This window comes from Nomascus leucogenys, chromosome 10 (genome assembly GCF_006542625.1).
Source record: "Nomascus leucogenys isolate Asia chromosome 10, Asia_NLE_v1, whole genome shotgun sequence".
Classification (NCBI taxonomy): domain Eukaryota; kingdom Metazoa; phylum Chordata; class Mammalia; order Primates; family Hylobatidae; genus Nomascus; species Nomascus leucogenys.
In genome coordinates, this window is record NC_044390.1 from 44082556 (window position 1) to 44095014 (window position 12459).

Below are 12459 nucleotides of genomic sequence, written 5' to 3' on the forward strand. Positions count from 1 at the left end.
ATATCAAAGGGAGCAGAGCTATGCAGGGTCCACCCTCCCAGGATCTTATCCCGCCCTCCTGGGAAGCGGAATGAGGGACCAGAGCAGGGGCGTAGAACATCTGCAGTGTGGAAAGCTGGAGCTCCCGGCACTGGAGTGTTGGAGACTTTGTCTAGTCATGGGATGAGTTTATCAATATATGTTGTCTAGGCAATTTCTAAGATTTGTCAAGACAAGGAGCAATGATCTAACCCCATTTCATAAAGACAGCAAATATCAAAATTAAAAGGCCACACGAAGATAAATTCCAGTGACAGCAAATGGTCTCTTCACCTCTCCTTTCCTTCTCCCTCACTGACTTCCCCTTCCACAAGGGGCTTGGGTTTTGTCCTATTTATCTTTTTTTTTTTTGAGATAGAGTCTCACTCTGTCGCCCAGGCTGGAGTGCAGTGGCGCGATCTTGGCTCACTGCAAGCTCCGCCTCCAGGGTTCACGTCCTTCTCCTGCCTCAGCTTCCCGAGTAGCTGGGACTACAGGCGCCCACCACCACGCCCGGCTAATTTTTTGTATTTTTAGTAGAGACAGGGCTTCACTGTGTTAGCCACGATGGTCTCGATCTCCTGACCTCATGATCTGCCCATCTTGGCCTCCCAAAGTGCTGGGATTACAGGCGTGAGCCACCGCACCCAGCCCCATTTATCTATTATTTATTTATTTTGAGACAGAGTCTCGTTCTGTTGCCCAGGCAAGAGTGCAGTGGTGCAATCTTGGCTCACTGCAACCTCTGCCTCCTGGGTTCAAGAGATTCTATTGCCTCAGCCTCCCGAGTAGTAGGGACTACAGGTGTGTGCCACCACAGCCGGCTAATTTTTTTGTGTTTTTAGTAGAGATGGCATTCCAACATGTTAGCCAGGCTGGTCTCAAACTCCTGACCTCAAGTGATTCGCCTGCCTCAGCCCCCCAAAGTGCTGGGATTATAGGCAAGAGCCACCGTGCCCAACCAGTTTTGTTTTTGTTTTTTATAGTCTCAATCTGTCATCCAGGCTGGAGTGCAGTGGTGTGATCTTGGCTCACTGCAACCTCTGCCTCCCAGGTTCCAATGATCCTCCCACCTTAGCCTCTTGAGTAGCTGGCATTACAGGTGCCTGCCACCACGCCCAGCTAATTATCTTTTTTCTTTATGGCACCTAACTCAGTGCCAAGTTCATACATGTCAGAAATGTCTGCTAAGTCCATGCAATTAGCCTGGCCGAGGTCAGCCAACTCTATTAACGCCAGCTCCCCCTCTTTGCTGAGGCGCTGTGCAATAAAAGTGAGCCTAGATGTAAAGTCTGGAGAAAGCCATGCAGTACGCAAATACTTTCCAAGATTAAGAAAAAATGCCACCACTTGCAATAATACAGATTAATTTCACAGACATAATGTTGACTGAAGGAAGCCACAAGAACATATACTATAGGCCAGGCACAGTGGCTCACGCCTATAATCCCAACACTCTTAGAGGCCAAGGCAGAAGGATCACTTTTTGAGGCCAGGAGTTCAAAATCAGCCTGGGCAACACAGTGAGCCTCCATCTCTATTTAAAATAAAAGAATGTATTCTATATGCTTCCAAGTCAGCAAAACTAATGGTGTCAGAAATCAGAATGGTCAGTGGGGAGGGTTCCAGACAGGAGACTGCTGGGGTCCTGGAAATGTTCAACAGTTCGATCTGGGTATGGTTCACAGACACACACACACACACACACACACACTGCTGAGCTGTTCACTTAACATCTGTGCACATCACTGGATGGTTGTTAGATCTCAAACTACAAAAACAAAACATTGGGGGCTGACCTGTCAAAAATAAGAACAGTTAGGTGATACCAGTTTATGTCATCTTCTCTACATTTCGTCTCAAAGTAGAAAGTCTAAACATTAGCAATTTTCCAGACATTAACAATTTGAACTTAACCATCTTTTGAATAGCAAGTACCCACCAGGCTTCTGGTTTTCTGAGCTCGTCTTGGACTCAGCCCCTCCTTCTGCACCCGTGTCCTCAGGCTGGAGGCTCTGCAGGCAAGCAGCATCTTCTGCTGGAGGAGGCATCCTAGATGGGAGAGGCGGGGGTTAACACCTGGCTCTCTATAGGAACTGCCCAAGTGGAAGAGGAAGGCAGGCAATAAATGACTGTGAAGTGCCTGTGGCCCTGGAGTGAGACCCACATAGAGCTTATGACTCATTTAAGATGCCCCTGGCGGCTCGTCAACTCTGTTCCTTCCAATGAGGATGATGGGCAAGCACACAGCGCGTGACTGACACGGGACCAGGGAGGCCTTCACTCTTTACCAAGATGGTTTGCCTTCCATACTCACTGCTGCCCGCTTCAAACAGGACCAAAGGACAGAAAGTGACAAGCCAGTTTCCTGCTTCCCCTGACCCAGTCTCTGGGGCCATCTTCCCAGAGACCACCCCTGTTACCAGTTTGGGCCCACTTCTAGAAATATTCTTTGCATAAAAAAGAAATTATTGCCTTCTATACCTTTCTATCTAAAACACATGGACACATACATACATTTAAACATATGGGAACCTACTAAATTCGATGTGCTGCCCCATATTTTATCCTACTTAATAACTAGCTAGAATACTTTTTAAAATTTTTTAATGGTGTTTATTCTTTTGGTTATTTGAACAGGTAACCACATTCATGTGGTTCAGTATTTTAAAAGAAGTCAAATTCGGCTGTACACTGAAAAGCTCCTCTCATCCCTGCTCCCCAGCCAGCCAGCTCCCTTCCTCGTGGGCGACAATGTGACTTGGTTTTTGTACATCCTTGAAGAGACAATTCAAGCCTAAATGAGCAAACCTACACACACACACACACACACACACACACACACGCACACACACACGAGGAGGAGGGGTGTGCTGTCTTCTGAGAGCCACACACACAAACCTGTGAGAAGGAGGGGTGTGCCTGTCTTCCGACAGGCCCAGAAGAAGCCTGCAGTGTGGCACTTTCCAGATTCAGGCAGCCAGCATCCCCAGCCACCGCCCCTCCCCAGGCTCTGTGCAGTCACCCACCCTCTTCTCCTTTGCTAGATCCTCCTCTGCTAGGTTGATTCCTTCCTCCTCACACTCACTGAGCTTTGACTCTCCTCAAACAGCAGCAAACCAAGAGCCTTCCCCAGCTGCTTTCCTGAGCCCTAGGCTTAGACTTTCAGTAACCTTAAAAACTGGCACCTCCACAGCCCACCTCAGCCTCTCCTCCTCTGCCGTGCGCTGTGCCTGGAAACCACCTGTCACTGTCCACCGCACCAGCATTCCCCAGGCACCAGGGCTCAGACCTGCCGTCCCACGCTCCCTAACATCTGCCAACCGCTAAGTCCTATGGCTTCCAGATCTGCGGGTCACAGCATGAAATATTCTTGCCATTCCCTCTCTACCTGTCAGGATCCCCCGTTCTCCAGGAGCTGTCTGATATGGGGTCTCTCCTAGCAGGCTCTCTGTGAAACCCTGCAGTGCCCGTACTGCTGTATGCTCTGTGTTCATGACGACGGGTATGTTAAGCTCCCTTAACCACAAAGCTACAGTGCGAAAGGGGGCTGTGGGAGCCTTTACACAGGGCTGGGGCTCAAAGTCAGTGCTTCCCATAAGCCACCAAACCTCATTTTGGTTAAATCTACTAAACTTTATTTATTTTTATTATTTTTATTATTTTTTTTGGCACACAAAACAATAAACATTTTCTAAAAATACATACAAACAAAAAGATGCATATCAAACATATTAGGAAGGTTGCACATGGGAAGACGGGGAATAGAAATGGGGAGTGGGAATTAAAGAAAATAAATGAGAGAGGGACTTTGTATGGATCAATGATAATAACTCAATCCTCTATTTGACAAAGAAGAAGGATAAGGAAGAGGAAGAAAAAGAAAGTGGGATAAAGGATCGGAAAGGGAGGAAAATAGAAAAAATTAGAGTATGACTCCAGGGTAGACCTGTTTTGTTGTCGCTGGGTTGGTTGGTTGGTTTGTCTGTTGTATTTTTCATATGTTTCGCCATGTTGGCCAGGCTGGTCTCGAACTCCTAGCCTCAAGTGATCAACCCGCCTCGGCCTCCCAGAGTGCTGGGACTACAGGCGTGAGCCACCACGTCCAGCCCCCACATTGCTTCTGGCCTCCGTGGTAGACCTCCCAGACGGGGCGGCCGGGCAGAGACGCTCCTCACTTCCTAGACGGGGTGGTGGCTGGGCAGAGGCGCTCCTCACATCCCAGACAATGGGCAGCGGGCAGAGGCGCTCCTCACTTCCCAGACGGGGCGGCCGGGCAGAGGCGCTCCTCACTTCCCAGACGATGGGCGGCCGGGCAGAGGCGCTCCTCACTTCCCAGACGAGGGCGGCCGGGCAGAGGCGCTCCTCACTTCCCAGACGACGGGCGGCCGGGCAGAGGCGCTCCTCACTTCCCAGACGATGGGCGGCCGGGCAGAGGCGCTCCTCACTTCCCAGACGATGGCGGCCGGGCAGAGGCGCTCCTCACTTCCCAGACGGGGCGGCCGGGCAGAGGCGCTCCTCACTTCCCAGACGATGGGCGGCCGGGCAGAGGCGCTCCTCACTTCCCAGACGATGGGCGGCCGGGCAGAGGCGCTCCTCACTTCCCAGACGATGGGCGGCCGGGCAGAGGCGCTCCTCACTTCCCAGACGGGGCGGCCGGGCAGAGGCGCTCCTCACTTCCCAGACGGGGCGGCCGGGCAGAGGCGCTCCTCACTTCCCAGACGATGGGCGGCCGGGCAGAGGCGCTCCTCACTTCCCAGACGATGGGCGGCCGGGCGAGGCGCTCCTCACTTCCCAGACGGGGCGGCCGGGCGAGGCGCTCCTCACTTCCCAGACGATGGGCGGCCGGGCGAGGCGCTCCTCACTTCCCAGACGATGGGCGGCCGGGCGAGGCGCTCCTCACTTCCCAGACGGGGCGGCCGGGCGACGCGCTCCTCACTTCCCAGACGGGGCGGCCGGGCGACGCGCTCCTCACTTCCCAGACGGGGCGGCCGGGCAGAGGCGCTCCTCACTTCCCAGACGGGGCGGCCGGGCAGAGGTGCTCCTCACTTCCTAGACGGGGTGGCCGGGCAGAGGCGCTCCTCACTTCCCAGACGGGGCGGCCGGGCAGAGGTGCTCCTCACTTCCTAGACGGGGTGGTGGCCGGGCAGAGGACCTCCTCACTTCCCAGATGTGGCGGCCGGGCAGAGGCGCTCCTCACTTCCCAGACGGGGCGGCCGGGCAGAGGCGCTCCTCACTTCCCAGACGATGGGCGGCCGGGCAGAGGCGCTCCTCACTTCCCAGACGATGGGCGGCCGGGCAGAGGCGCTCCTCACTTCCCAGACGATGGGCGGCCGGGCAGAGGCGCTCCTCACTTCCCAGACGGGGCGGCCGGGCAGACGCGCTCCTCACTTCCCCCGCGGACGGGGCGGCCGGGCAGACGCGCTCCTCACTTCCCCCCGGACGGGGCGGCCGGGCAGAGGCACTCCTCACTTCTTCCCGGACGGGGCGGCCGGGCAGACGCGCTCCTCACTTCTTCCCGGACGGGGCGGCTGAAATCTACTAAACTTTAATGACATCTTCATTTCTAAAAAAGTATCTTAAAAGTATGGGAAATTTTTTTTTCTTGAAAGTAGAGGGAAACTACCCTGTATCCTAATCCTATAGGTATCCATTTATATTAAGGTAAAAAACTAAAAAACTTTAGATCATACTATGTTTACCTTCGTCATTTTTTTTTTTTTGAGACAAGGTCTTGCTGTCACCCAGGCTGGAGTGCAGTGGCACAATCACGGCTTACTGCAGCCTAAACCTCCTGGGCTCAACCAATCTTCCCACCTCAGTCTCCCAACTAGCTAGAACTACAGGCATGTACCGCCAAACCCAGCTAATTTTTGTATTTTTAGTAGAGACAGGGTCTTGCTATGTTGCCCAGGCTGGTCTTGAACTCCTGAGCTCAAGCAATCCTCCTGCCTCGGCCTCCCAAAGTGCTGGGATTACAGGCATGAGCCACCACGCCCGGCCCACATTATTTTAAATCCTCCTACTTTCAGCTGAACTTAGGAATCTTTCAAGGTCACCAACGACCACTAACCCAGCAGGCCACTAACCCAGCAAGCCACTAGCCCAGCAGGCCACTAGCCCAGCAAGCCACTAGCCCAGCAGGCCACTAGCCCAGCTGTCCATCTCAGTCCTCACTCGCTGGGTCTGCAGCTGCACCTGGGCTAGCTCATCACTCCTGTCCGGGACATGCATCCCTCGCCTACCCGCCTCTCCAGGCTTCCCTCCACCTGCTGGCTACAGCGTCCCCACCCTACTCCACGCTCCCCAGCGGAGGCACCAGGGCTCACCCCCGGACCCCTCCTCTCACACCTCTGGGGCTCCCAGGCCTTGCCACGAAGGCTGTGCTCTTGCCACAGATGCAGCCTGCCTGGAGCCCCACCTGCTCTAGCAGAACACACTGATAAACCAGCAGCTTCTCAGCCTCCACAAAGCCACCTGGTCGAAGCCTCCATCCTCCCGTCCTAAGCTCCTGGCACAGTCTTGTCCCCTAGCCCTCCCTTCAGTCTGTTCTCAGCACAGCAGCCATGAACCATCTTCTGTTCAAGTCACTGTTCTGCTCAAAACCCTCTCATGGCTCCTGCTTCTGTGGAGCAAGAGCCCATTCCTTGCAGTGGCCACTGGCCCCGCAAGACCTGGCCCAGCACCTCCGGGTCTCTGTGTGCTGCTCCGCTCTGGGCACCTTCATCCCTGCTGCTGGAACTCACCGCCCAGTCCTTCCCTCAGCCCATGGGAACTCCTCCCAGGCGTCCCCATGGAGTCCCCATGGACTGTCCCCCTCACATACGGCCCCCTGTCCCTGGCATTCTGGGAGGAAGCTCTGTGGTGTTCTTACTCACCCCTGCCCCTCCTGCTCCTCGGATGGACGTTCCTGGTCTTGAGCAGGCCTGGTCCCTGTCACCCTCGGCCTGGAGGAAGCAGAGCAGACTTCATTTGCAAATAATCATGTGCATCTGTGGAGCCTGTCTGGGGACAGTGGAGGACAGAGCTTGGAGTGCAGGGGGAAAAGCACTTTTTTTTTTTTTTGAGATGGAGGCCTGCTTCTAAAGCTACCAGGCCCTACAGATCTAAGATGCCTGGGTGGGCTGGGCTGGAGGAGACGCAGAGAGCAAGAGACTGGGGAATTAGGATGTTCAAAAGCAGTCGTGTGTACGGGCCATTTAGAATTGCACAAGTGCACAGAGGCACGCCCGGAAGAGCCCTGAAGAGACCTGGAGTTTGCACCTCGGGCAGGGTCAAGGAGAGGACATGGAGAACTGCAGGCCTCGGGCGTGGCTGCTGGAACAGGCAATGGGGCAGCTGCTGCGGAATCTGGATGGAGGTTCCCCAAAAATCATACACAGGATTCCCACAGGGCCCAGCAGCTCCACTTCTGAGTAGCAACCCCAGAGAAGTGAAGGCAGGGGCTCAAACAGATATTTGTACACCTGTATACACAGGAGCACATCCACCACAGTCAAGAGGGGCAGCAGCCCAGGTGTGCACAGGAAGATGAATGGAGAAGTGAAACGTGGTGATCCATGCCATGGAGGATGAGCTTCAAAGGGAAGGAAATCTGACCCAGGCTGCAACATGTGTGGACCTTGAGGACCTTACACTGAGACGAGCCAGGCACAAAAGGGCAAACAGCGGGCAATTCCACTTAAAGTGCCCAGGATTGGCAGATTCTTAGAGACAAAGGAAAGTAGGGGGCTGGGGGTGGGGGGGGCGCGGACTCTGGAATTATTATTTAAGGAGTATGGAGTTTCTGTCCGGATGATGAGCAGGTTCTGGAGATGGATAGTGATGATGGTTGTACAACACTGAGAATGTCCTAAATGCCACTGAATTGTACACTTAAAAAGAGTTTAAATGGCAGCTGTCGTCATGTTTATTTTGCCACAATAAAACACATGCAATTGAAGGAATCACTGTGAGCCTTTTTAACTGTGCTTAACAGTGCTCTGGTCAAGTTTTGGGAAGCCCTGCCGCTCTCATCCCTGCCCACACTAGGTGTGTGTTTTCCTTCCTTCTCTCATTCCCCCCTCTGGTGGGCTGGGCGTGCTGTGGTGTTACTCCCTGGGCTTTCATCTGCGTCTCCCTGATGACTCAGGAGTTCCAGCACCTTCTCATATGGTAATTAGGTATCCTGAAGTGGCTGCTCAGGTCTTTTGCCCACTTTCCTAACAGGTGCCTGCTGTTTTCCTCCTGGCTGGAAGGAGTTCTTGATACAGATCCTTCCCCCTCTGGAGCTGCCAGGATCCCTCCTCAGAGTGACTGTCACAGTCTCTCTAATACCCCCCATGGGAGGAGACGCTGGCGCAGCCACTTTGGAACACTATTGGGTAGTAACTCTAACTATGACTCAGTAATCCCATTCCGTCAGAAATATATTTGTAAGTGTATATATTTGTAAAAGACATGTATGGTAATGTTTAAAGCACCATTACTTGAAGTACCCCAAACTGGAAATTTCCCCAGTCAACAGTAGAATGGGTAAACAAATAATGGTATACTCATACAAAGGAACATTATGTAGCTGTGAGAATTTAGAGAATTTATGCCTCCTTTGAGCCTAGCTTCTGTAACTCACTATGGGGGAGGAGGCATACTGTCTAATTCCATTCAAACAAAGTACAAAACTGGGGAAAACCATCCCTGCTTTTCGACGTCAGGAGAATGGCTCCTCTTGGGGAGGGGGAGTACCTAGAGGGAGGGGAGGCTCTGAGCCAGGCTCTGTTTCTTGATCTGGCTGGTTACACAGGTATGCTCAGGAAACACACCACGTCTGACGTGTGCACTTCTGTGTGTGCGCTATTTGTCAATAAAAAGTTAACAACAATCCTTTCTGTAAGAGATACAGGTAAAATACTATATTTGAGATCTGCTTTATAATACTCCAACAAAAGCAAGTGTGGGCTGGGGTACAGATAAAACTAGATTTCTAAAATTTTGGTCATTATTACAACTGAGTGATGGGTACATGGAGACTCATTAAAAACCCTTCTACTTTTTTTTTTTCTTTTTTGAGACGTAGTCTCACTCTGTCACCAGGCTGGAGTGCAGTGGCGTGATCTTGGCTCACTGCAACCTCTGCCTCCCGGGTTCAAGCGATTCTCCTGCCTCAGCCTCCCGAGTAACAGGGATTACAGGCACGTGCCGCCACACCCAGCTAATTTTTGTATTTTTGGTAGAGATGGGGTTTCACCACGTTGGCCAGGCTGGTCTCGATTTCCTGACCTCGTGATCTGCCCACCTCGGCCTCCCAAAGTGCTGGGATTACAGGCGTGAGCCACCATGCCCAGCCAACTCTTCTACTTTCATAAAACATGTCCTTAACACTTGTGAGTTTTATTTCCAAAAAACACCTCTTCCAAAAAGGAGACAGAAGTCCACTTACGGGGTCTGGCTTGGGCTTTCTTCAAAAGCTGGTATCTTAGCATCTTCGCGTAATTTTTTCAGTTGTTCTATGTGTTCTGGATTATCAATGCCCATGCCCATGGACAAGATTTCAGCTCGAACATTATAATCAATGACAGAGGTTTTTAAATTGGAAAGGTTTGTAATGTGCACCTTCAATCAATGAAAAAATTGAACATTAGCAGGAGTCACTCTGAATTTTAACTGAAGCACAGACACTCCCACAGGGCCTCTCTGGTTCATCCTGCCACACTGGCTGCACTTCGGCGCTTGCCGTGACGTGCAGGGCTTTCCATGGCAGCATCTGGATTGTTTCCTACCTGAGGTTCCATCTAAATCATCCAGGCCTCGCCCCATGCCACAGAAATATGGGCAGGTGGTGGAGGGGTGGCAAGAGCAAATCTGGGATAAACCCCTAGTCAAGACCAATTTGCAAATCTGGGATAAACCCCTAGTCAGATGCATAATTCTTACATCTTTCTCATTCCTTCTCAACTACTTTTACCTCCTGAGGCTCAGCGTCTGCCTGATGGGAAGGGCCTAAGCCAAGGACCTGAATCCTGTTCTGGGCCATTTCTTCTGTTCGTCTTTTCTGCAACCAAAACATCCTCATCCATTTCCATTTATACAAAATTAAGTAAAACACAAAAATCTGCAACAGCCTGGCGCTGTTGGTGGCAGTCTGGGTATAGGAGGGGCTGTCCTTTCCATGGTGAGGGTAGGGGGTGCTCCAGGTCTGCCCTGGCTGGGGCCCCTTCCTAGGTGAACCCCAGGAATCTGTGCCCACGGGGGAATGTGTGGAGGAGCCTCTCTCTGCTCAAACTGGGTGGGGGCAGGAGCGAGTGGAGATGGCGAGGGTGGGTCTGTGTCCCTCTGGCCGCTGTGGTCACTGCCACACACGCTGCAGCGTGGACACATCTGACAGGTGGGCTTTCTTTTTTACTTCAACCTCTTTTAAATCTCTGCTTATAAAATTTCTGCTTTTCTCCCCGCAACAAAAAACAAACACAATACTATTACAACATCAACTAAGATGCCCAAATCTCATTTACCTGCATTTGTAATCCATATTTTCTCTTCTGAAAACCATTTTCTGCTTAGTCTTAAACCTTACATCCAAACTCCCTTTTAACATGTTAAAACTTTTCAAACCTCATAAAAATAACTTTCAGCAAAAGTTTTTATAAACTGACTCTGTTAAATCTTGTAAGTATTCATAATAAGATTTAAGTCTAATATAGCAGAACTTTGAGTGGAGGAGTGGAGCTCTTGGGGAACAAGCAGGGAGGGTGGTGCCAGCAGCCGTGGAGAGACACGGAGGCCCGTGGGCCAGGTGTCCTTGTCATGTGTCCTCCCCTCTCCCTTTCCCCCGCCTCCCCCCATGGCTGCTCTGCAGGATGGGGGCTTCGTCTGCTTTGCTCACAGAGGGAACCCCAGTGCCCAGCACTGCTCCTGGCACGTGGCAGGTGCTCAGTAAGTACGTGGTGAATGAGCAAGTTAGAAACCGTCAGCATCAGAGAATGTAGCATGGAGTCCTCACGAAGCTTTGTTCGGCTGCACGTGTGTGCGTGCGTGTGCCTCACATACACAATGCACGTGTGCGCTGGGGTTACAATGTAAAATATTCCCCTGAACAAAAACTAAACCCACAACCCAATTCATGACCCAAGTAACATGAAAAACACCTCTCCCTAACAGAGCCCCAAATAAGTCACCATTTCTATGCAGAAGTTATTCAAGTGGCAGCTTAGAATAATCTGGATAATTTTAGCAGCCCATTCAAACAGATTTATTTCTAAGAAAAATGCATACTTACCATTGGATCAATCCAAACTGTATTTCCCAAAGCCAGGATCACTTTTGCATCATGCAATTTTCCAACAATTTTATGATGAATGTACCTAGTAACCTGAAAAAAGCACTTAACATTATTTTAGGTGAGGCTTTAACAAAATACCTTATTTTGTATATGCCATACAGTTTGCAAAATATTCCATGCATTTCATTTGAGCCTCACAGTAACGCTATGAGATCAGAGGTCATCACCCCCTTTCATCCACAATGCTAATAGCAGAGTTTAGTGAGGCAGGTGTGGAAAGGAACTCGCCCATGGCCTCTTACTAGTGAGTTCCCAGAGCTCAAGGCGGGGGTCTGTGCCTTTGGGACCCAACACTGTACATTTTCCTCTGTGGACGTGCATACGCCATCTCCTCCATCACCTGCCAATCTGTCTTTAAAGCACAGATGCCTATTTCTTCGAAAGCTCAATGAAAGTGAAGTGAAAGTTGTTCCTCCTGCTCCAAGGCCGTCACTGCAATGGAGCTGCCTTGCAGCCAGTGACACTGGAGCTGAGGGCCTGGTCTTCTGTGTACCCCTTGCTGAGTAAATGGCTGTTGTTTTCCTTCTTTCTTTTTCTTTGAGACAGGGTCTCTGTCCTCCACCCAGGCTGGAGTGCAGTGGCACAATCATCGCTCACTGCAGCCTTGAACTCCAGGGCGCCAGCAATCCTCCTTCCTCAGCCTCCCCAGTAGCTGAGACCACAGGCACGCACCACCACACTTGGTTAATTTTTAATTTTTTTTTTTTAGAGATGGGGGTCTCACAACGTTGCCCAGGCTGGTCTTGAACTCCCAGGCTCCAGCAATCCTCCCATCTTGGGCTCCCAAAGCACTGGGATTACAGGTATGAGCCACGGCGCCTGGCCATGGCCGTTTCCTCTCAAGGAGGAACACAACAGGCAGGACCTGTCTAAGCAATCTCTCACGCACATTTTCACATGAACAAAGCAGGGCGAAAGGGACCTGCCCGTTTCCATCCCCCTTGCACTTGGTGAATTAATTCAGAAGAACATACACAGGAGAACCTTTCTCCATTCCCACAGAAGCCTGCTCCTTCAAGAAATACTTTTGGTCAGTCATCTTTACAGGTCAGACGTTTCTTGGGGAAAGAACTGTGACGTTCTTACTGATGGCTACATCCCCAGAACCCAGTAGGGTACCTGGT

The 12459-nt window shown here is 51.5% G+C and overlaps 1 protein-coding gene across 1 annotated transcript in view; it reads right to left on the reverse strand.

The window, feature by feature from the left end:
* The window catches only part of TDRD12 (tudor domain containing 12), a 110186-nt gene that overhangs the window by 4242 nt on the left and 93485 nt on the right, over window positions 1–12459 (reverse strand). Inside the window, exons 25-28 of the mRNA XM_030820248.1 lie at window positions 11273–11365; window positions 9437–9609; window positions 6897–6965; window positions 1961–2070 (exon numbers count right to left, since the gene is read on the reverse strand). Coding sequence (XP_030676108.1) covers window positions 1961–2070; window positions 6897–6965; window positions 9437–9609; window positions 11273–11365 — 445 coding nt within the window. The remainder of the gene's footprint in view (window positions 1–1960; window positions 2071–6896; window positions 6966–9436; window positions 9610–11272; window positions 11366–12459) is intronic.